The following is a 24,138-nucleotide window of genomic DNA, read 5'->3' as shown; positions in this document are numbered from 1 at the left end:
TATGGACATCGCAGAGGTAGGTTCAACGGAAATAGAGAAGGGTACTTTCGTCATTCTCACAAATGATGGCTCATTGACAAACTACAAGTCCACAAGAGGGAGGGCTATTAAAGAGAATTCACGAGGTGAAGGTAGTGCGCACGTCACTGGTGAGCGAGCCCCCACGCGTTTGTCGTGTCTCTTAACCGAGGCGAAGCTGAGGCAGACTCATTCTGTCTGCAAAATTTCTTCTCTGTTTCCATTTCCGCACCTTCACCGCTCTTTCTTCTTCGTCTTCTTCTCCCCTCATATTATTTTTATTTTCTTAGGAAGTAGCACAATCATATAAAACCCAGAACAAGTCAGCTACAGTTTCTTCTTCCCTCTTTGCAATGACTTGCTGATTGTTTACCAACAAAACCTTGTGTTCGTAAGAAGTCGTGAAGAGACTAAAAAGAGAGTGCCTTTGGGCTTTGGAGTAGCAAATGGGAAACTGCTTAGATTCTTCAGCTAAAGTAGACACAGCACAGAGCTCCTTTGGTACTTTGGGTAACTTATAAATGATTTACTATGAAAATTACCTTATTTGTTCATATTTTCTGAATGAACTGGTCTTGTATTTTGATGGGTTATATTTTGTTGTTTCCTTGATGGGTATAGTTTGATGTTCTTCTGAGAGTATTTTTTGGTTTACAGTAATGGAATTTTAGCGGGTTCGGTTGTTTTTCACTGGATAGAAAGTTGTGTTCGTTTTGGGTTCTGGGTAGCTCGGTTGAATAAGATCATTAGCATTTTTGGAGCAACTTCTGCTTGGTATTAAATGAAGTCTCTTTCTTTGTTTAGCTCCTGGTTTCATTTTTTCTGCGCATATTCGTAAATGGAAGATCTCTCTCTCTTTTTTTTTAAATTTCTAATGAACTTTTTTTCCTCAATGAATCGTCCTTTTTTTCAGAGTCATTTATAAGTTTTTAATCTTTATTTAGCCGTTCCTGTTTCAACCATAGGATATTTTTCCCGTTTAAGGAGAATATAGGAACACGTTGAAGACAGCCTTATAGAGTTTGTCATTATTTGGTAATGCTCAATGCACTTTTGGTAATCTCATTTAGGCTCATAATTGTTAATTTTTCTCAGTTTGCTTTTGTCTAAAAATGGGGTCAATCTATGAGAGTGAATTTTGACAATTATTTGAATTCGTTACTATGATCATGTGAAGGTTTAGCTTTAATGGCACGCTAAACTCTCTAAAAGCAACGACTTTAGTAACATTCGGGGTCTGATGGGAAAATTATGGAGGTCCTTTATGCCAAAAGAAAGGTGTTTTTATGGTCCTCAAAAGATGCTTAATTTAAGGTGTTTTTGTGAGCCAGTCTAGCTTGTAGCCTTCTTTGAGATCACCTGATAACTTAAAACTCTGTACGTTGATCTACCAGTTTACATAGTTGTCCTCTTAGAATCCAATAAAATATTATACACTCTTAATGTTTTTAATTTTGAATTAATTTGCAACATATTCTTGAAGATTTGTACTACATACGACATTTATCAAGGAACGATCTAATTGGTGTAGGGCTACTTTTGTTTTTCACGACTTGATTGTTGATTACCAACTGCTTCTCCTGTCAGGATCAGGGGTTTCCAAAATTTCCAGCAAAACCAGCCCTTCCTCAGCTTCCCCCAGCTTGACCATCCCATCATCTGGTGAAAGGAGCAATGGTTCAAGTCTTCCTACCCCAAGAACTGAAGGTGAAATATTGTCGTCTCCAAATTTGAAAGCCTTCTCATTCAATGAGCTAAAGAATGCCACCAGAAACTTTCGCCCTGACAGTCTTCTCGGTGAAGGAGGATTTGGTTATGTTTTCAAAGGATGGATTAATGAACACACATTGACAGCTGCAAAACCAGGGTCCGGAATGGTTGTTGCTGTCAAGAAGCTCAAACCTGAAGGTTTCCAAGGCCACAAGGAGTGGTTGGTAGGTTTCTTCTATAACAATTTTCTGTATGCGTGTTGTGTATAAAATCTCATGTTTGGCTTATTTACTGATAGCCAATAAATTTCAGACAGAAGTAAATTATCTTGGCCAACTGTACCATCCAAATCTGGTTAAGCTAATCGGGTACTGCTTGGAGGGTGAGAACCGTCTTTTAGTGTATGAGTTCATGCCAAAAGGAAGCTTAGAGAATCATCTGTTTAGAAGTAAGTGATGTATTCCTCTGATGTTAATATCTCCCCCCACCATCATCTCACAATTGTTTAAATTATCTTGAAGTTAAACTTTTTGCTCATTTTCTTTCAAGGGTTTAAATCTCAAACAAGGTTGCATGTGCAATTTTGAAGAAACTCCTTGGTTTGGGCTTGAAACCTATGTAATGTTGAACTTTTACATTTGTTTCACAGGAGGGCCGCAACCACTTTCATGGGCAACAAGAATGAAAGTGGCCATAGGTGCTGCCAGGGGCCTCAGTTTTCTTCATGAGGCCGAATCACAAGTCATATATCGGGACTTTAAGGCTTCCAATATCTTACTAGATTCAGTATGTTGAACAAAGAGGACACTAGTTCATCCCTTTAGCAGTTATGCCTAAATATCTTATGATTAAATTGGATAAATCACTGACATTATGGTGCATGGGGGTCCAGGAATTCAATGCGAAGCTTTCTGATTTTGGCTTAGCTAAGGCGGGCCCCACTGGTGACAGGACTCATGTATCTACTCAAGTCATGGGTACTCAAGGCTATGCAGCACCTGAATATGTTGCTACAGGTATGTTTAATGTCTATATTAAGTATTGTTGCTATTTCACCTTTGAACAAAGTTTGCATTGACGCATCTTTTTATGGCCATTTCACCAAATTTCCCATAGTCCGGACTGGTCATCTCTAACACTTAGATTAGAGGAGTCACCTTGGTGCGAGTTGACTAATAATAAGTGATCATTTGCAAACTTTCTGTTCAGGTGGAATTTACTCATCTATTGATTCAAAAGGTCAAGAAAGAAAAAAGTTAAGCTTTTGAGTTGTATCTGGGAATAATTTATTGGTAGAAATTTGATTTATTCTTAATATTTGACATTAAGATTTCTTCAAGGTGGAACTTTTGTAAAAATGGGCTCTGCATTTATGTGCAAGCCATAGTTGTGGCGGAAACAATGCAAAGAATCTTGAGTACTTGGATTCACTGTGTTCACATCACATAGTTATGCTTCTTTACTTGGCTTACACCCATTTTCATTGTTTTAACAGGTAGATTGACTGCTAAAAGTGATGTGTATAGTTTTGGTGTTGTATTACTGGAACTATTGTCTGGACGGCGAGCTGTCGATAAAACAAAAGTTGGTGTCGAGCAGAATCTTGTAGACTGGACAAAACCATATTTGGGTGACAGAAGAAAACTATTTCGGATTATGGACACTAAGTTGGAGGGCCAATATCCCCAGAAAGCAACCTTTACAGCTGCTACTCTTGCTTCACAATGCCTATGCGCAGAATCTAAACTTAGGCCAACAATGTCAGTGGTATTAGCTACGCTGGAACAACTTGAAGCCCCAAAAACTGCAGCCAGAAACTCTCAATCAGAACAGCAGACGCTTTCTGTTCCTCGCCGGAAGTCACCAATGCGACAACACCATTCTCCTCTCAATATAACACCAAGTGCATCCCCATTGCTATCCCACCGGCAATCTCCACGTGTGCGTTGACGGAGAGTCTCCTTTATGTAAATTACTTATTTGACTCCACATTTTGTTTACGTAGCATCAAGTTTGGTCGTGTAATTTGACACAATTTTGAGTTATTCCGAGGTTACTTCCACCTGTAATTCCAGACGCTATGTAGCTATTTTGTAGTGGTAATCTGCTTGATGTTTGTAGTGTATAAAGTTAGCCGTCTATCAGTATATATAATTTTGCCGGGTGACAGACCTTCATTATCCCGTCACAACTGCTGGTGTCAAATTATCTTGTTGCCAATTTAATCCGTTCAAGTACACGCTATTCTCTCTCTCTCTCCCCTTACTTATAAAACATTTTATGCTTTGTAAAATATCGTTATACTTGCTGTAGTAGGGTTTGCTAAAGCATTGGTTCTTTGATGAAGGCTGGGCATGACAAATCCAGATTTTTTCTAGGCAAACATGCTGGTTCAACTTTTTTCCTTGTGTATGTGGATGGTCTCTTAATCACCAGAAATGGTGATGTTGAAAACTGAAACTAGCTTCTTGAAGCAGGTTCTTATAGAAAAATTCATATTAAAGATTTGGGCTTTCTTTAATATTTCCTTGATGTTGAAATTATGAGATTGGATGACGGCTTATTTTCCCAATGAAAACTTGTTCATGAAAATTATCATGATACAAGAATGGCAGCTAGCGTTACCAATAGAGCATCACTTGCAGCTCAATGACCCAATTCTACTTCTTGTATATAATGCCTGCCATTACCATATGACCAAAAGCAATTCAAGCAAAAACTATTTCCTCTGTTTTCGTACACAATGTTGTAGCGTGACATTGTGGGATATAGCATTATCAAGGAAATCAGCTTACTATGCCTGACATCCATTTCGTCCAGGGAAAATGCTTCTGTAAGGAGGGCATGGGGTGAGCGTAGTAACATGGACTGAGACCCGATTGCTGCTGCTGCTGCTTCTGTTTTCTTGTAACTGCTCCAAATCACCCACAACTTCAGCCATTGTTGGTCTGCTCTTGGGGTCTGAATCAAGGCACCGGAGGATGAGCTCAGCAAACTTGTGAGCTTCTTCCACAGGGAAGTTATTTCCAAGTCTCTGGTCAATCACATGATGCAGCTTCTGCCTGTTGCTAAGATATGGTTCAGCCCACTTGGTTAGATCACCCGCCATCCCATCCGAGTATTTCTTCACGGCACAGGAGCCTGACAAAATCTCCAAAAGCACCACACCAAAGCTGTATACATCGGTTTTCAGTGTCACATGCCCTGCAAAAATGAAAAACACATTACCTTGTTTAGGACTGTGAAATATCCGGCATGCATATACATACATACAACGGCTGTATACAATGTCCTCGTAAAATAACTGGTCAAGCAACCAACACGTGAAGTACAAAATGTGAGAGATGCTGTATACAACGGTTGTACGTAAGGATTCTTATAATTAATTGCAGGCTTCTCTGCCCTCGTAGATTTTGGTGTCTGGTTGAGTACCTGTCCCTATGTATTCAGGTGCAATGTAGCCTTTGGTGCCAAGAATCCTTGTCATTACATGGTCCTGGCCATCTCGGGGTCCATATTTAGCAAGGCCAAAGTCTGAAAGCTTAGCATTGCAGTCCTGCAGTGTTGGTTAATAATCATCAGGTTGATATATAGCCACAAAAATAAGGTGAACAAAGCTTGGTGCCCTCATCAGAATCTACTTGTTATCTTATATGTCAAGAAACATGAGTGACAGAAACTCACATCATCCAACAGAACATTCGAAGCTTTTAGATCGCGATGAATGAATGGTGTCTTATGAGTGTGAAGACAATTCAGAGCCTTGGCCGCCCCAAGTGCTACTTTGATTCTTCTGCTCCAATCTAATTGTGTAGCATTTTCTGTTTATGCCAATCAACTCAACTTTAGCTCAATAACTTCCTTCTAAGCTTAACTCTCTGCTCTATATTTACATGCAGCCAACATAATATGTAAAAAAGAAAACACAGAACTTTCTTCTTCTCTCTCTATCTGAGTGCTGTACCTGTCATGAGTTGGGCCTCCAAGCTTCCTCCGCTCATGTACTCATAGACCAACATTCTGTGCTCACCTTCGCAGCAGTACCCTATTAGCTTCACTATGTTCGGATGGCTTATTTTGCTCATAAATTTCCTCTCATTCTGCAGGCATAACATAAACCTCACACACAAGCAGACAGAGACGCAGAGAGAAACAGAGAGAGTTGAAAGAAATAACAACAGCTGACCTCCCATTGTTCATGGCCTTGTGCTCCAGTCTTCCTGAGCCTTTTGATAGCAATAGGAAATCCTGCACTTGGTTTTGCAGCAGAGTTCATGTTGCAATAACTGACATACCCTTTGTAGACATCTCCAAATCCGCCTTGTCCGATTAAATTCTTACTGCTAAATTTGCGTGTGGCAGCTTTCAAGGAACTATAACAAAAGCAGTAAAGCTTGTAATCCCGGAACCCTCCTTCCTTCCCAGTCACCGTCTCCAAAGTCCAAAATTTTGGACTTGGAGCGGCTGTATAACCATGCCTAGTATTTTTACCAATCTTTTTTGCACCTACATACACACAAATAGAAAGAAGAAAATAATTAGCAAAGGAAAAGAAATGACTTTAAAATAGATGCAATAAGTACCTATATCTGTGTTTGAACAGACGATTGAATTCCTTTCTTGAAGCGGTAATCTACGTCTTTCACGTATACTCCGCTTTTCTGTCACAAACCATTTTATATTCATTAGAGAAGCAGTAAACACAAACATTTTTTTCAACAAAAAATGCGACATTTGTTTTAAGTACCTTGACCTTGTAAGAAAGTTGGGGAAGCAGTTGGAGCTCGCTCTTCAACTGTTCCATTAATCTTCTTCTCGGGGAGAAAAACTTGTAACCCAATGTCCCCTTTACCAAATGCCAGAGGAAAATATTTTCAAGTTAAATACTTCATGCCTAAAATATTCTGATCATAATGATCATAAGACGAATGCAAACAAACCAGTGGGAGGCCTTGGAATAATGGCAACTGGTGACTCTGGCTCTTGAATCTTTTTCCTCAAGCAATTTCCCATCACCCCAGTTGTTGATGACAATTGTGGTAGAAGAAGCAGAACCAATAGACATTAATTAAGGTTGTGAGGAAAGAGATCAGAGTTTGTTAATTATATTAATGAGGAACAAGGTGCAGTAGAATGATAAACACGATTATTATTAATTAAAACTAAATACAACCTAGTTAAAGATGATCTGGTGATGTGAGCTAGGTGGGTAAACTATGTGCGGGGATTGAAGTTATTTCGATGATTAAGGACAACGCAACACTGCTGCCGATTATTACAAGGTGATAAAGTTTGAAAAAACTACGAAATCTTTTCTCTTGTCACAATTTGTCATTAGGAAATGTGCACATGGTTGCTCTATGTCTCTATCAAAACAGCTTAGATTGATGATTGATACTGATCTTGACTTGCTAATTAATATTATATTAGTGGTTGGATTGGATTAATAATTCAATGGTTAATACAGCTGGAAGAGGTGGTCTGGGCGCAGCTTCTCAACCTGAGGGTCAAGATGGTGGGTGTAAAGACAAAAACCCGACTCTTTTAATATTAGTAAAACGGGATGAAGATTATAGTACAGTCAACTCTAGTCAGCTTAACTTTTTTCATTTTCCCTTTTTTAATCAAATAAGCAAGGATTTTGTGCCCCGTGAGTTTGGGGTTTGTGAACCATTGAAGAAGTTAAAAACTCGTAAAGGACCTCCCTCATCTTTTTTCAAGGTTGACTGATACGGATTTAGAGGGCTTAAGTTGTGAGGTTACTGATGATGAAGTTAAAAATAGCCTGTTTGCTATTGGGGGATTAAAAACTCCTAGATATGATGGATTTCCTGTCCTCTTTTATCAGAAATGTTGGGGGATGTGCTCTGCCGATATTATTGCTTTGGTGAAGGATTGTTTTTTAACTGCTTCTCTTCCTGAGAATATCAATGAGACGTTGATAACTTTGGTGCCTAAAGTTGAGAGACCTGTCCTATGTCTCAATTTCGCCCCATCAGTCTTTGCAACACCGTCTATAAAGTGATTTCTAAGATTCTTGTTGCCCGGCTTTGGCCTTGTATGACTAGTTTGGTCAGTTCTAATCAAGTGAGCTTTGTCGCAGGGAGACAAATTGTTGATAATATTGTTGTGGCTCAAGAAATGCTGCATAAGTTTAAAAGTTCTAAAGGGAGGAAGGGTTTCATTGCTTGGAAAATTGACTTATCCAAAGCTTATGATCGGTTAAATTGGGATTTCATTAGAAAAGTGCTTTGGGAGGTTGGGATTCGTGGGAGAATTCTTGAGCTTTTAATGCAGTGTATTAATTCCGTGTGTTATAAGGCGATTATCAATGGTGAATTAACTAATACTTTCTCTCCTAAATGTGGCATTCGGCAAGGGGACCCTCTTTCCCCTTATCTCTTTGTTCTGTGTATGGAAAAGCTTTCACATATTATTCAGCAGGCTGTTCAAGACAAGGCTTAGAAGCCGGTGCAGATATATGCCAAAGCGGTCCTTTTATCTCTCATCTCTTCTTTGCGAATGATTTGATTCTCTTTGGAAAAGCTTCTATCAATCAGGCTATTGTTATGAAGAAATGTTTAGATGATTTTTGTAGTCTCTCTGGTTAGAAGGTGAGTTTTGAGAAATCTATGATCTATGTTTCTCCAAATACTTCTTCTGAGTTGGCTCAGGATATTGCAACTATGTGTGGTTCCCCTCTCACTACTTGTCTTGGCAAGTATCTTGGTGTTCCTCTCATACACACACGAGTCACTAAAGCTACTTACCAAGAGCTTATTGATAAAGTCCAAAGGAGGTTATCTTCTTGGAAAAGTCTTACTCTCTCTATGGTTGGTTGTTTAACCCTGTTTCAATCAGTCACCCATGCTATTCCTATTTATTCCACGCAATCAGCTAAACTGCCAGTTTCCATCTATATGAAACTTGATAAGTTAAACAGAAATTTTTTATGGGGGCATTCTACTGATCAAGCAATGGTTCACTTGGTTTATTGGGACACTATCTGTAAGCCCAAATCTGCTGGCGGATTAGGTTTTAAAATTCTGCTTGGATGAATCAAGCTCTCCTTGCTAAAATCGGCTGGCGCTTACTGCAACGTGAGCAAGGTCTTTGGGCTCAAGTGTTTAATGCTAAGTATCTAAGGCATGGTGATATCTTTGCGGCTAAAGATCTGCAGCTTCGGAGTAGCTCCAATGTTTGGAAGGGTATCTTATATGGTGCTCAAGTTCCTGCAGGTGTTAAATGGTGTGTGGGGGTTTGGTGATGATATCTTGTTCTGGACTGATAGATGGCTTAGTTGTGGTCCTTTACAGCAGTTAGCTTTGATTGATTTATCTGATGAAATGCTTCAATTAAATGTTAGTGATTTTTTGGAGGATGGGGTTTGAGATTTCAATTGCTTAATGGAATGCTTGCCTATAAATATTGTCAACTTGATCCTTAGTACTCATGCTGGCTATAATGGTAGTGGGGAGGATAAATGCATCTGGTAGCTCACCTCTAATGGCCAATTTTCTGTAAAAACTGCCTATAGCAGCTTTTATCTGGATGAGGGTAGTGCTAATTGGAAATGAGACTTTATTTGGAAGCTTCATGTTCCTCCAAAGGTTAAGACCTTCCTCTGGCTGCTGTGTCATAAGAAGTTACTATGAATGCTCAAAGACTGAAGAGAAAGCTCACTAATGTTGCTGGTTGTCCTAGATGTGACTGTCCTTTGGAATCTTGTGCTCATCTCTTTAAGGATTGTACTGCCTCTCTTGCGATTTGGAATAGACTTGGGTTTGGGAGAGTGGAAGCTAGTCAGTTGATGGATGATTATGATGATTGGCTGTTGCATAACTTGAAATTTAAGAGGTTTGTTGTCCATGGCCTGCCCTGGTATTTGGTTTTTGCTATCTTCCTCTGGTTTATTTGGAAATGGGGATGTAAAGTGGTTTTTGATAAAAATTTTCTCTTGCCTGCTGAACCTCATTTAATGATTTATCAGTGTGCTTTGGAGTGGCTTTCAGCTTGTAATCCAATGGCTTTTCTCCCTGAGCGTAGTGTTGTTCATCTCCATTGGATGGCCCCTCTTCCTGGTGTTTGTAAAGTCAACACTGATGGTAGCAGAATTAATTCCTTTAGTCTTATTGGGGCTGGGGGTTTGTTAAGAGACTCTTGTGGGAGTTGGATCAAGGGTTTCTCTGTGAATCTAGGCTATGGTTCCATCATTGAGGCCGAGTTATGGGGGATTTTTTGGGGGCTTAATATAGCTTGGGATGCTGGTGTTCGCACAGTGGAGATTGGTGTTGCTCAGTGAAGCATATTTTCCGTGAACAAAATTGTGATGCAGATGCTCTCGCTACGAAGAGTTATGATTTTGCTCCTGGTCTTCATGTGTTTCTGGAGGCCCCAGCTTTTCTTAGTGATATGTTAGCTGCTGATGTTCGAGGTGCTGTTAGACCTCATTTAGTTTATGTTTAGTTTCTTTTTGGTTTGGGGCTTTAGCTCTCCTCTGTACCAAAAAAAAAAAAAAAAAACTTGTAAAGGACACAAAAATATCTGGTAGTTCATGTGTCGTATATTAGGAATATAAAGTGGTATGTCGTTTATGTGAAGGAAAGGTCATTTGTAATTAATGATTTCAAACTATGTATATATATGGTGCTATTAAACGAACTCTAAAATTAACTGATTACACCATACTTATCAAACTATTTATTGAATTACTAATTTAGCATAATATAAAATAACCAAAAAGAATATATTGAATTGTGAAACAAATGTAATTTTAATAAGTACACCATACTCACCATATTCAACCATAATCAAACGTAAGCGAAAAACTCTAATTCCCAAAAACATATCTATAAGCCATATTTCTGGATTTTTAGTAAATAATTTTCGTTTTTTAAAGTAAATAATTTTTAAAAAATAAAGGAAAATGTGTATGAATTAACTCACCCAAGAACCCAGATGACAACACCAAGAACATATAAAACCAATGCAACCCAAGCAAAAGGCAAACCCAGCAAGAAACTGTTGAAGAATACATAGAGTCCCGCATGGGAAACTTAATAAAATAGAAAGTCTCATATAATAAATGGTTCCACTCCTAATAGAATCGATACCTTTTGTATAAAACCCCACACCTGCTAAACATGGGCGTTTCTACAAGGGCAGGCTAGGCAGTTACCAGTCCAAAGAAAACATCCTATAACTAAACATAGTTCTTTGGTCTGTGCGTCTGGGTTGGAACTTGGACCGTGTTATGGTTTTGTGCGGTCTAACAATGCATCGCAAGAACTTAAGAATTGAGGGCCAAGCTAGCAATACACTTGCAAGAGCCATTGGTGATTGGTTTTGAGGCAGATTAAGAAATTTTAGTAAGCCCTAAAACTAGACAAAATATAAAAATTAAGAAATGAAAATAAAGTGATGGATTAAGGAAGTTGTAGTTCGATTTTTTGGTCTTGTACGACATCAAGTGCATCTATATATGGACTTGATATGTACTTATGCCATTTTTTATTCAATCATGTATTGTAATTTGTAAATTAGTCTGTGTAACCACATATACATATATAAATATTGAGGATAAAATACAGCGCCCAAGTTGTAAGTTTGTTTGTTTGTTTTTTCTGATGAAAGTTGTAAGTTTGTTTGTAACTAGCAATTGAAGAAGTAAAATACTGCAGAGAAGAAAATTATAATATTTGTACGTGCTCGCTCTTCGTGGATTGGCTCTAGTCATCCTCTCCCAACTCCCAAGTATATTTCTCAGGTGTCCTGTGAACACAGGAAAACAAAAAGTATATGTATGCTTCATTTCTTTATTGGGCTACTAATTAGAAGATCAATGATGGAAAACTGCATGTGTAGAGAAGGGGTGCTGTGGAAAAGAAAATCCTGTTTTCAAATAAGAGAAATAAAGTATGTTAATTATAGTAAATGATATGTAGCTGGATCTGAATATGTAAGAAGGCCAGCTAATTATAATCAACTCAAACCCCCATGCACCAGTCAATTATATACGTCCTGCATGTGGTAACCAACCTGCTGGCTGCTTCTCCTGTAGCACTTAGAGTCTTGAGATATCATCAAATGACACCTGGAGTTCCCCCAAACACTTCAGTAGAGATTGTAAGTATAACTTATCCCTTAATTAGTTTAATTAAGGGAGTTAGACATCCCAATGAAGTGTTCGGGGGAACTCTAGGGGACACCTGATGCCAGATGTACTATTAGCTTACGACTAGCTAGTTTTGATCGCTTGGGAACTTATGAAACCAAATATGAATGCTAGCTATCTATTTATAGTAGTGCGCTTGCATCTAGCTTACTTTGCGTTTGGTCACCACATGATATGTGTGCCTCTGAAATATGTTTAAGCAGAGACTAAAGAGGACGACACAACAGAACTAGCTAGTACTAGGTCGGCAGTGAACCTAGACACAAGTGTGGGTTAGATTGAATAGAAGGTAAGTAATTTGGGAAAGAATCTTGAGGCCGTGGTGGTGAGAGGCCACATACGCCATTCTGCCTTTTTTGATAGATAGAGATACCTTAGCTAGCTGTGTCGATCTACTTGTCCAGCCTTTCCTTTTCACAGATATCTCTACCAAAATCTTGTACATATATACTGAGCGCATGTGATCATAACACGAAAGTGCTTGTTTATTAGAAAACCAGGTAAGCACTGGAAAGTTTCTCCAACTTGAGCAATAGCATCAACAAGATAACCACCTGGCTCGCACCGATTCGTTCAACTCTCCATCCATAGAATCTTGGCTTAGTCTGATAAGCACAACACAAAATTAAGCTAAGATGTTTGTTAACTACTTCCCTTTAGAGTTGTCTTTAAGCCAACTAGCGAAGTATAATGTGACTTAGGGCTCCAATATGCAAGCTAAGTATAATTTTGAAAATGTAAGACCTTAAATATAGGAATGAAAGTGATTGAAGAGGATGTGTACTAAAAGTAGAAAAGCTGTGTCCACGGGGAGAACTTGTGACCACTCACTTCAACAATATTCCCACCCTCTCATGTTCCCCACAATTCTGACCAGGTTCATCATCAATTTAGGTAATTGGGCAACCCTAAAAGGTATGAGGATATCAGGTCTCTAATCTAATGGTTCTCCTATACGTAGTACGTAGAACATACGAGAAGGGGCTAGCAAGGCCTTCTTAATTCAGATATTATATATGAATGAGCAGTAGGCTAGCTAGCTACCATAAATATTGTAGGTAATTGCCCTACACAAGAACACCACAACAACAGAAAGAAATCAGAAGAGATCGTTAGTTGTTCCCTGGAGTTCCCTTGAACACTTCATTGGGGAAATTATCAAGGGTAGTACATATGTACCCTAATTTATCCTACTGAAGTGTTTGGGGGAACTCTGGGTATCATCTGACACGGATCAACCAGATCGATGCTAGAAAAATATATGTAATCTTCTGATCAGCCTAATTATATGTTGTATATAATATAAAAGGATCCTTATCTAACTACGTATACTTCTCTTGCAGATTGTTGAATTGGGATTAAGTTGAAGTTTTCGTCCACTGAGCTCCCCTTCCGCTGCAATTCAGTACAGTTTTTCTCCTCATAACTTTTTTGGGTTGATTTCTTAATGTGCATATACATATATAATGCAGATTGATGAATTACACTATGCTGCTGGGCTACTTCAACCCTATTTTCTTAATGAGGCTCTGCAAAGTTTCTGGAGATAAACTATTACTGCAGCTTTGTGTTTGTATTTCATCTCGTTTAAACCTTGGTTTGATAAGATTGAACCAACAACAGAAGAAGCATAATTTCTTATTGCCGCCTTCCCACCGAACTAAAGGAAGAGACCTGAAGTTTGGTGAATTAATTGATTTATGGTGAATTAATGGCTTATAAATTTTAAATTCCATTCAATTCCTAATTGTTTATAGTGGAATTGTGGATCCGTTTCAATTTTGAGTTGATAAGAAATTGGTCCAGCTACTTTGTAAGAATCATTATACTGCTTTCTGTAAAAAATTTCAACTTCTTAGTTCAATAAAATTTGGAATGTTTCAAACTTAGTCATCAGGTACTGAAAGCAGAAGAAAAACGGTAATAGAAAACCTTTGAGCAAGAGAAAACCTAAGCATCCTCAACCGCCAACCCCCTTTTGGGGTGGGTTCCTTCCCTTCCCCTTCTCTCTCCACCCCTCCCCTCTCTCTACTCTCCCATTCCCTTGCTTTCCCCTTTGGTCTGTTGTTGTTGTTTTGCCATTTTGGCTAGTTTGTTCTAGGCTTGGTTGTTTTGTTTGTCTTCTTTTTACAGATTTGGAGCTCTTACTTTAGATATACTTTAGATCTCTGTGGTTTGTTTCAACTTGTGATTTGGAGATAGACAAAGTGACTGAGCGGTTTTATTTACTTGTGTGTTTGAGCTTGCTTGAGTTGTAATAATTGCATCATCCCTTTGTGAGTTTGATGCTTGTTTGTAGTCTAGTCTCTACTTGTGAGAGTGTAAAGGTTGTAGTTGTAGATTTACTTTGGTGTGTGGTTTTCCAGGCTACTGGCTTTTATGATAAAATTTATTTAGCCATGTGTGGCCATATTTGGACTAACCCTTTGTGGTTACTGTGCTTCTATATTTGTAACAATCCTTTGTGATTATGTATATTTGCAGTAGATCTTGTGGTTGACAGCCTTTATGCATAAATTATGAATGCAACATAGCCTTTATCTTTAAAAAAAAAGAAAAAAGAAAAAAAAGAAACTAGAGACATATATACTTATGTTGTGTTCTAATGATTGACTCGAATTGTTCAATTCAACAACATATCAATGAATGGATTTATGGTGGTAAAATTTTCAAGCGTACGATTCTTATTTCAATTGGTGTACCTAATAAATGATAAAACAAGCTACAAACAATGCACACAAACTGAGACTTGAGAGAGAAATCATATATAGGTGGACTTGAACCACACATACAGGTTTACGAAGAATAATTATATATCTCGAACCAGAGACCTTAAAATTCTCTTAAATTTGAACAGATTTTCCCATTATTAGAACTAGCCTCTCCGCATTCGACATGTTTTTTTTTTTTAAAATTAAAAAAAAATTAAAAATTTATTTTAGAATTAAAAAATAATAATGGGTAGTTGTGTTCCATAAAAATAGGATTTATTTTCTGATTTTTCTTGTAATTTTTTAATATGAAAAAGTGTGAATTTACCATATTATCCTCATTTTATTAATAGTTTCAATTCTTAATATTTGCATTAACCAATGGCATTTTCTGATATTTTGAATGTTTTATCATTCTCTGCCTTTCACTTTATATATATAGATTAACAAGTGGCCAAAAAAAAAAGGGTGGATTCTAGCATGAAATTTATACAAAAATCCTTAGAGAGCTTGTTTGGAGAAAATAAAACCCTCAACTAGCCACTTGTCATATTCTAATTGATTATTAATGTGTTACAATTTTACCACTTGAAAGTACAACATGAAGTTTTTCTAAAGTATTGGACTTAAAGGGCTTTTTTATAAATGTAATGTTAGAATGAGCCTATTTGTAAAAATATTTTTTCTTTTTTCCATTAGCTAAATCTTTAAATCAAAATTCAAACTCTTTTCTTCTTCATAATATTGAAAAGAAAATTATTAATATTTTTAAGCGGAAGATGCCTATGTTCTGTATGACACACATCTTTATATTGGAGGAAGAATAATACAAATTAATTATTTGTGCTTAACCTAATTAGTTACTTTCTCTTAAGAAATTAAGGCGGTTTCCCATTACCAAAAGGAAAGAAAAGGAAACGTTTCGATCAAGCAACTCGAGTCTTAGTAGGCCAATCCCCAACGAATAAGGAAACCCACTACCCTGTATATATATCTGTTAGTCCTCTCACTCCACAATACACTTCTTCAAACAACCAAAGCAATTCTCAAACTCTAGTTTCCAGCCGCGACTAATTTCCATGGAAGACTTCCTTGCTAATGCCATCCATCACAAGCGTATACGCTTCAGCTTCAGCTTCAACGACATTACCGCAGAACTAAACAACCCTAATCGTGTTCATAACCGGAACCGTTCATCAGTGCAGCCGGTTAAGTTTCATGTCAAGATTGTGCACGATACCCATTACAAATACGTCAACCGTTCCTTGAACCGTACTGAAACCACCATCAGAGAATATGTGGAAAGAAAGGAAAGAAAATGCCGATTCGACATGGACAAGTTAAAGAATTTCCGCGAGGCGCATGGGATTCTTTCTATCATGCTGGCGCTAGTTGGAATCAGTAGAGATAATGCATCCAACAAATATATGGTGGATAAGATTATAGTGCAGGGTCTCATACTCGGCAATAAGCTTAGCAGCATGGGTCGTAAGGTGTTGGGGTTGTGCGTATATATGAGAACAGAGCAAGTCAAGAGTCGCTGTGAGTCGTGTACGCAATTACAGGAGATAGTAATGAGTAGTAGTAATAATGAGGGCATGGTGCCGGCGAGTGATTCAGCGGTCAAGACGGTACTAAAGAGGGTTCGAGTGGGTGCAGATGACAAAGAAGCATCATGTTGTGAGGAAGAAGGTCGAGAGAGAAAGAGAAGGAAAGTTTGTGTAAGTGAAAGTGATAGTTGCACTGTTTGCATGGAAGAGTTTAATGGAGGATCAGAAGTAGCTTGCATGCCTTGCTCACATGTGTTTCATGACAAGTGCATAAGGACATGGCTCAGACAAAGTCACTACTGCCCAGTTTGCCGATTTGAAGTGCCTACTGCTGATTGAGGAAAATCTTGCTTAATTTGGATGTACTCTAAAGTTCATCATTCTAAGATCTTCTTGGATGAAAGTATATTGTAATTGAAATATTACATATTAATAAATAAAAAATTGTCAATTGTTTTGTTTATTTCTGTGTTATTTACATTTGATAATATGCATTTCTTTTCATTTATAATATGACTTTCTATCTAAACTGAAACGATAATTAAAGAATAAATACAATAGGGATAAATACATGAGAAAATTCAATTAGGATTAGATCACCATCAGTATTTGAAAATCTCTGATATTCACTACAGATGGGTCCCACGAGATAGTAAAAGTTTGGAATATATAATTTCAAACTTCCCAAGCCCTCTTTCCAAATATTCTTCTATGTTTGTCCTTTTTGGCTTATTTACCAAAAATTGTGCTTACATATATACCAAAATTTGTAACTTTATTCCCAAGTAAATTTTACCAATTAATTAGTTGGAAAATTAATCAGAACTTGAGATATATTTTCCCAAAAGAAGTCGGAAACCAAAAGGTAAGAAACTTCCCACCGAAGAAACCCAAGTCTTGACTGGGTTCTTTAACAGTTTCTTAATCCGACACCAACATGGAAACAACCCACCTCTACAATATAAAATCTAAAACCTTGCCCATAATTACTAGGCAGCTACGAACCTCTGCTTCTTTCAGTCATGGAAGTCGAAGATTTTGAAGTCCATCACGAGAAGGATAGCTTGGACTTCTACGTGCTACTCCTTGCCCCACACTTACTAGGCAGCTACGAACCTTCATCGCCGGCTCAGTTTCTTGTCAAGTTTGACTACCAAGTCAACCACATATACTACGATATTCGTTCATCAGATGATATTGGAACTCGTCGTGAAACCCTCGTCGACCAATTTCAAGAAAAAGATGAAAAAACAATTGAATTTGAGAAGCCTGTGTTGAGGAAGTGCGGCGAGTCGTACGAGTTTCTTTCTCAGGTGTTGTCGTCCTTTGGAATTGCAAGTTCAGATGAGAATGCTGGGTTGCATGATCAAATAGTGGATGGGATTATAAAGTGGGGTCGCAAAATTCGACGGGAAATTTTTCCCGACGAGCGTCCAGAGGTATGGGGGTTGTATGTTCATATTGGAAAAGACCATGCCATGTATAGGTGTGAGGAGTGTTTGAAGGGTAAGGTTAGGAGGAAATCAATGGCGGCGAGCAATTATAAAGGTATGGTATCGATCAAGAAGGTGCTAAAGAAGGTCATAGATGGTAAATTAGGATCACGTGTTGATGTGAAGGAGGAGGGTACAAAGAGAAAAGGAAGGAGAATTACCGGAAGTGATAATGTGAAGGAGGAGGGTAGGGAGAGAAAAACAAGGGGAATAAGTGTAGTTGATGATGTGGAGGAGGAGGAGGGTACAACAAACAGAAAAAGAAGGAGAAGCGTTGTAAGTGATAATGTGAAGGAGGAGGGTACAAAGAGAAAAAGTAGTGGAAGTGAAAGTGAGAGTTGCAGTGTTTGTATGGAGATGACTAAGAAAAAGTCGCGATTGGTTGTTCCGTGGTTCCTTTAAATTTGATTGTTTTGAGGCTTCCTTGGATGGATGAATTGTTATTAATATTTTAACTAATTTACATATGATCTTATTATATAATTAAGGTTTAGTTGTTTAGTATTTGTTGGCTTTGTTCATTTGTGATGCAGTTTCTTTTAGCCCTAAATTCATCGTCATATCATTCATCAACAATATCTAATATACATATAGCACTTTTAGATTTGCAGGTGGAATTGAGAAATAATCGAAGTTTCAACACACAATTCAAACATGAACAACACTCAATTATGAGATCCTTTTAATTTTTGTTTAACATACTAAACCACTTTTCCACTCCCATAAAAAAAATCAACAGAGCTAAAATAAGTAATGACCTTCCACAAGTAATCTAGCTCGCTGCAAAGGATTTGGGAAAAAAAATAGTTAATTAATTTTTAACTGACCATAATTGGTTATCAAGCAAATGAATAAATCAAGCAGAACAAGAAAGCACTTACTTTAATATTGCAGCTAGCTATAGCTTATCCACATGTGGTAGGCTATATATCGATCAAATGACTCCAAGGGTCCCCCCAAACACTTCAGTAGAAAGTAGAGAGAGAGAGAGGCATAATTAAGATAATGCCCATAATAATCTCTGATGAAGTGTTTGAGGGAACTCTAGGGGCCATCTGATGCCTTGTTGATCGACCTTTTTACTTAACTCATAGCTTTGGCTGCTGCCTTGGTTTCGAATGGTTCCTAAGCAACCCAACTATTTATAGAGAGAGTAACGTTGTTGTCTTTGCATTGAGCTGATCAATATGTTGTTCTGTGTTCAAAGATCACAGAAAAATTGTCAGTGAACCTAGACGCAACTATGAACTAGCTACATGGGAATATCGACTTCGAGTAGCCACATGCCAGTGATCTGCTTAAATGGCTGCAAATCACAATTAAAATGATTAAAATGGGTGTCCTTTTTTATATATTGTTGTGATGTAGATGCTGCGTTAAAAAGGTTGTTCAAGTTGATGAACGCATGTGGCAAATGAGGACCTGACACCATCTCTATGATCTCTATCAAAAAGATTGACGAGAGGAAGATGCGCCTCGGAAATGCAAGATGCTTTGCTGGGGGATAGAGAAAGCTCTGGGGGGCTTGTCGAGCTTTATCACTTACTAGATGTACAACTACTTTATTCTCTACTATTAATCTTCCCCATGTTTCTGTCTAGATTCAAATTTCACAAACTCAATATATATGATTACATGGATGGATAGATTTACTCTTTACTTAGCAATTGCTGAAACCACAACTGATTGATATGTTGCTAAATAGCTAGTAATTTCTCAGTTTGTTCATAATTATAACTTGGGCAAAATCAAAGTTATTGGGAGTGTCATGTACTAGTGTATGTATGCATATATATATTTGCTCAAATCCTTAACCAAACAAATGAAACATAAAGAGTTATGGAGTTATCAAGTTCTAATAAATGGTACGTAGTATCAACAATAACTCTTTAACTTTTATTTAGAGAAAACTAAAATCAGTAGAAAAGGAAGAAAGAAAGAAAAAGACCTACTTTTAGAAATAGAGTGTTGCTAAACAAACCCTAAAATTAATTGAGTACACCTTGTGATCTAAGTACACTCTAGTATTTTAATCAAAATGTAAAATTAACTAAGTACACCTTATTTAACTACCAAAAATACTCATGGTACACCCTAATACACTTGATCACAAACACCAAACGCACCTTGCTGCCAAACTTGTTGCTTAACCTGCCAAAGCCGCCGAGGTTTATTATGTCAAACAACTGTGGAAGAATAGGCAGGAGCTGAGGGTGGAGGATGCCGGGATTGCTGTCCTGTTTGGCTTGGAATGCTTTGCCTGGTTTTGTGCTGGTGAGATTGTAGGATGATGATTTACATGTTAATGGTTACCATGTCTAGGTTATGGGCTTGATCTAATTAGTTGATTTTGTTTTCTATATTTAGCTTCCTTGTTATAAGAGAGATGAAACTCAGAAGATCGAATTTATTAACCCATCAACACTAGAAGGAAGATATCTAAGTTAAGACTAGTAAAATATTGTATATTCCTTAAATCAGGTGGTTCCTAAATGCCTTTATCATTTTTGGTGAAAAAAACAAAATAAACGCCAAAAAGGGACCAAATAAAATTTTGATGGCATATCTCGCAGGTCGTGATCAACTTCTTTTGAGCTAGTCTTTGGGGTTGACATGGTTGGCGCCAGTGTTGCGGCTTCTATTACTGCATCTGCCAGATTCATTATAAACGAAAGAGTACAGCCATGGGCGGCACTCGGCCCCAATTCTCAATGCCCTGGGTTTATACCATGAGTTTATAGCCATTGACTTAATATAGCCTTCACGTTGATACCATGAGTTTATAATAGAAAAGAGCATCCTTGATAAGTAGGCATCTTTCTTGCAAGATTGAATAAAGTGGCTAGAGAGGAGAGGAGAGGATTGATGAGAGCGATTTTGTAAAAGCTCGGTAAATATCATATAATCTTACCTTGATTTCAAGATTCATTTTCGAGCATTTAGAAAAATAATTTGTGTAAACCTCCTTCTCCAATCGCCTATACTAAAAATAAATTTAAAAAAAAAAAAAAAAAGGAGTAGAGGAGAGAAGAAAAAGTCTAATAAGATAAAAATAAGAAAAAGAGGAATCATATCTAGCGAGCCAAGAGATAACTGATCAGTGGTCAAGAAAAAAGTAAAAACGTACACAACAATTATATGATACATATATTACCAGAACCTCCATATATATATATATATATATATATATATATATATATATTTGTACGTGTACACATATATTTTTTTTTTCCCTTCATATTAATACATAGTAAAACATATGAAATCCTAGGATTGGGATAGCTCACTATTCAATGTAGGTTGAAGGAAGAAGGCTAACTTCTAAATTTTGTTCAAGTAAGTAGGTAAAAGATGAATGAGCCATTAAGCAACTTTATCCCTTTTAATCTTTACCCCCAACCAAAAAAAAAAAAAAAAAAAACATTCGACTCTATCTTATTTCTTTGCTTCAACAAAATTTTGAATTTTGGGACTTATCCAATTCAATTCAATCCCAAACACTTGATTTATTCTAAGAATAAAATTTCAATTAAAAAAGACTCATGAAAGGAAATCAAGATATATATCCAAGCAATAGCCCGGTAACACAAGTTAGTGTACCGGGCTGGCTCCCTTTAAAATGCAGGTGCTTGTTTGAATTACCAACTTTACTTGAGATTAAAAAAAATTGTTTCTAATTTTTCCTAAAACAAGTGGGAGTGTTTAAGAAACTTGTCGCTGAAGAAAGCGGAGTTGGGTAATTTAATTGCTAATAATCCTATACCAATTTGGAAACCAACCACCACCACCCAATCTCTATATATACTTGTTAGTCGCATCCCTAACTCTACACAACTCTAAAACCCTAGCTACTTCTTCTCTTTAAGAAACTATTGCCCATCACTGAATCAATTGCCATGGACGAAGAAGCAATTGAAGTCCATCACGAGGACAGGCACTTCAGCTGTAAAACTTCACCCCTTACCCCAGATTTACTAAAAGGCTTCCATGATGATGATGATGAAAGGCTTCGGGTCAACTTTGACTACGAAGTCAACCACATATACTACGATGTTCGTTCCCCAGATGATATTGGAACCAGTCGTCCAAAATTTATCTATCAATGCCTCGAACAACATAAAAAAACAATCTACCTTGAACAAAGTTTGTTAGAGAACTACCAGGATTCGTATCTTGTTCTTTCTAAGGCCATGTTGTCTTTCGGGATCACAAGGGATCGTGTTGTGCGGGATATAGTGGATGAGATTGTAAAGCAGGGTCGCGAAGCTCGCCCCAAAAAGTTTCCCAATAGGCTTGGCATGCTATTTGGACTGGACGTTTGCATTCTTAAAGACCATCGCATGTATCGGTGCCAGCAGTGTTTGGTGGCTAGCGTTATGAGGGAGTCACTGGCGGCGGAGGAGGTCAAGATGGTGCCGGCGAGTGAGTCATCCATCAAGAAGGTCCTAAAGAAGGTTATAGTTGGTCAAGGGGGAGAGTCAATAAGGAGAAATTATCTGAGTGTAAGTGATGATGTGAAGGAGGAGGAAGAGGGTGGAAAGAGAAAGAGGAGGAGAATTAGTGTGAGCGAAGGTGAGAGTTGCAGTGTTTGTATGGATGAGTTTGAGGGAGGAACAACTGTCGCTTGCTTGCCATGCTCTCATGTGTTTCATGGCGAGTGCATAGTAAACTGGCTCAGACAAAGTCACTACTGTCCTGTTTGCCGCTTTGAGGTGCCGACTGATTGATGAAAACCTTTGTTTAATTGGTTCGATGTTCCTTTGAAGTTGGTCATTCTTTTAAGATCTCCTTGGATTGGATGAATGTTGTTGTAACTTGTAATTGAATTACATTATATAAATATATATGATCCATTATGGTTTAATATTGTTCAGTGCTTTGCTTTGGTTTTTTTACTCTTGAGGCTTAATTTGTTGTTCCTTGGTTAATTTTGAAGTTGTTCTGATCATATAAGCGGCAACTTTTTAGAAATAAATTCACCATGGATACAAGCGGAACATACATATATAGGATATAGCATTAAAAGTTGCAGGTTGTTGAATTGAGAGATAATAACATCAACAAACATCTCACCATAAATAAGACCCAGCTTAACTATATATATTGTGACTTCCTAGCTGGCTATATCTTGTTTAATACACTAAAGTAATGACCTTCCTAGCTAGCTATATCTTGTTTATTCCTCATCATCCACAGCATCAATGCCACATCTCTAAACTCTTTTCCCAAATTGTGCTTTGCCAAATTCCACCTCTGTGTCTCTGGTGTGGTTTTGGATTTTAGACACAGTTATTTAAGGCACTAGTATAGCCAGACATTGAAGTGCACATTGGTACAGCCATTACAGCTATTTGAGAATTATATGATGTGGGTTAGCCAGGGCCCACACCCCTCATGCCCTTGTAAAGCAACCTTATCAACTGGATATATACTTAAACACATTAATTTGAGTTTTAATCTGCTGGGTGTTAATTCTTGTTAATGAATCTCCTTAAAGCAAATCAGGTTTGTGTGAAAATACTTGATTTATGGCGCTACCAATAAACTGTGCCAAATCTAAAGAAAATCCGAGTGAGTAAAATGCTCAAGTGCCTTGTAGTTCAACCTATGTCTTCAGTGTTCGTTTTCCCTCTCCTATTATTGCTTGTAAAAAGGAAAAAGAAAAAAGTGAAAAGTACATTGAGGTGGCTTCCCTAACTCACTCACCCTAGCATGCATGCCAATGGGTGAAACCCTAGGATTTATGACAATGGGTGAAAGTTAAAACTGAGGACATTTTTACTGAAGATGGAAGTGGTCCTAGAATGAGCCTCTTCTAGAATTTCATAAGGAGATTCTCGGATAAAGAATCTTCCTATTTTGTCAACTGTCATGATGTTTTATTTATTTAGTCGGTAGGTTGAAATTGAAATGATACGGAATAAAAAGCCCATGGACCACATGCTGTAAGAGTCCAATGAATGCAAGCAGTTAGGAAGTGTGAGCTAGCTAAGGGTCCCCAAAAACACTTCAGTAGATAGAAAGTAGAGAGGGGCATATAATCTCCAATGAAGTGTTTGAGGGAACTCTAGGGCCCATTTGGTGCTTTGTTAATCGATCTTTACTTAACTTGAGCTTTGGTTGCTGTTTTGGTTCGAATGGTTACTAAGCAACCCACCCAAGCCCACCCAAGTATTTATAGAGAGAGTTGCTGTGCATGCCTTTGCATTCTATTCAAAGACAATTATTGTACTCTGGAGTGAACCAAGACGTAAGTGTGAGCTAGCTACATGGGAAAAGTTGGTAACACTAAAACTAAGGAATATCGACTTCGAGTAGCCACATGCTAGCCAGTCTGCTCATAAATCAAATTCTACTCTTTCACCCATAAATTCCTCTGTCCAGCCAGTAATTTTCAATTTTATTTGATATATATACTTTGATAAATACACTACATACCAATAATTTGAATTATGTGATGTGGAAATGCTACAAGAAAAGTT

At 37.6% G+C, this 24,138-nt stretch overlaps 4 protein-coding genes across 5 annotated transcripts; 3 read left to right on the top strand and 1 right to left on the bottom strand.

Moving 5' to 3' along the window:
• The first annotated feature begins 135 nt into the window (after positions 1-135).
• On the top strand, positions 136-3,948 carry LOC117616456 (probable serine/threonine-protein kinase PBL3). 2 transcript variants are annotated; one of them, XM_034345784.1, is made up of 6 exons: positions 136-519; positions 1,606-1,952; positions 2,041-2,176; positions 2,378-2,514; positions 2,621-2,744; positions 3,224-3,948. In XM_034345784.1, the coding sequence occupies exons 1-6, from the start codon at positions 465-467 to the stop codon at positions 3,676-3,678; spliced, it is 1,254 nt and encodes a 417-aa protein (XP_034201675.1). In that variant the 5' UTR covers positions 136-464; the 3' UTR covers positions 3,679-3,948. The 2 variants fall into 2 exon arrangements, with proteins under 2 accessions (XP_034201675.1, XP_034201674.1); XM_034345783.1 differs by having other exon boundaries at positions 170-528.
• Positions 3,949-4,220: 272 nt separating this feature from the next.
• LOC117616455 (probable serine/threonine-protein kinase PBL18) lies at positions 4,221-6,984 on the bottom strand. The gene is made up of 8 exons (XM_034345782.1): positions 6,669-6,984; positions 6,476-6,574; positions 6,312-6,389; positions 5,915-6,234; positions 5,693-5,828; positions 5,413-5,549; positions 5,161-5,284; positions 4,221-4,932 (listed from the first exon to the last, which is right to left on the bottom strand). The coding sequence occupies exons 1-8, from the start codon at positions 6,739-6,741 to the stop codon at positions 4,523-4,525; spliced, it is 1,377 nt and encodes a 458-aa protein (XP_034201673.1). The 5' UTR covers positions 6,742-6,984; the 3' UTR covers positions 4,221-4,522.
• An 8,708-nt stretch (positions 6,985-15,692) lies between these two features.
• On the top strand, positions 15,693-16,502 carry LOC117617021 (NEP1-interacting protein 1-like). The gene has a single exon (XM_034346275.1). The coding sequence runs from the start codon at positions 15,693-15,695 to the stop codon at positions 16,500-16,502; it is 810 nt and encodes a 269-aa protein (XP_034202166.1).
• Positions 16,503-21,552: 5,050 nt separating this feature from the next.
• On the top strand, positions 21,553-22,383 carry LOC117617005. Its single transcript, XM_034346274.1, has one exon. It carries the CDS (start codon positions 21,553-21,555, stop codon positions 22,381-22,383), a length of 831 nt encoding a protein of 276 aa, XP_034202165.1.
• Positions 22,384-24,138: the final 1,755 nt, after the last annotated feature.

This window comes from Prunus dulcis, chromosome 1, assembly GCF_902201215.1.
Source record: "Prunus dulcis chromosome 1, ALMONDv2, whole genome shotgun sequence".
Lineage (NCBI taxonomy): Eukaryota > Viridiplantae > Streptophyta > Magnoliopsida > Rosales > Rosaceae > Prunus > Prunus dulcis.
The sequence above is the reverse complement of the archived record's forward strand: the minus strand, read 5'-3'. Positions and strand labels throughout refer to the sequence as shown.

What these genes read in the sequence shown, in the direction of transcription:
- LOC117616456 (XM_034345783.1), top strand. Translation starts at nt 465, where the DNA reads ATGGGAAACTGCTTAGATTCTTCAGCTAAAGTAGACACAGCACAGAGC. An exon ending in GAGCTCCTTTGGTACTTTGG is followed by an intron (nt 529 to 1,605) that starts GTAACTTATAAA and finishes TTCTCCTGTCAG; the next exon opens with GATCAGGGGTTTCCAAAATT. An exon ending in AGAGAATCATCTGTTTAGAA is followed by an intron (nt 2,177 to 2,377) that starts GTAAGTGATGTA and finishes TTTGTTTCACAG; the next exon opens with GAGGGCCGCAACCACTTTCA.
- LOC117616455 (XM_034345782.1), bottom strand. Translation starts at nt 6,741, where the DNA reads ATGGGAAATTGCTTGAGGAAAAAGATTCAAGAGCCAGAGTCACCAGTT. An exon ending in GGAGGCCCAACTCATGACAG is followed by an intron (nt 5,550 to 5,692) that starts GTACAGCACTCA and finishes TGGCATAAACAG; the next exon opens with AAAATGCTACACAATTAGAT. An exon ending in ACCTGAATACATAGGGACAG is followed by an intron (nt 4,933 to 5,160) that starts GTACTCAACCAG and finishes TCATTTTTGCAG; the next exon opens with GGCATGTGACACTGAAAACC.
- LOC117617021 (XM_034346275.1), top strand. Translation starts at nt 15,693, where the DNA reads ATGGAAGACTTCCTTGCTAATGCCATCCATCACAAGCGTATACGCTTC.
- LOC117617005 (XM_034346274.1), top strand. Translation starts at nt 21,553, where the DNA reads ATGGACGAAGAAGCAATTGAAGTCCATCACGAGGACAGGCACTTCAGC.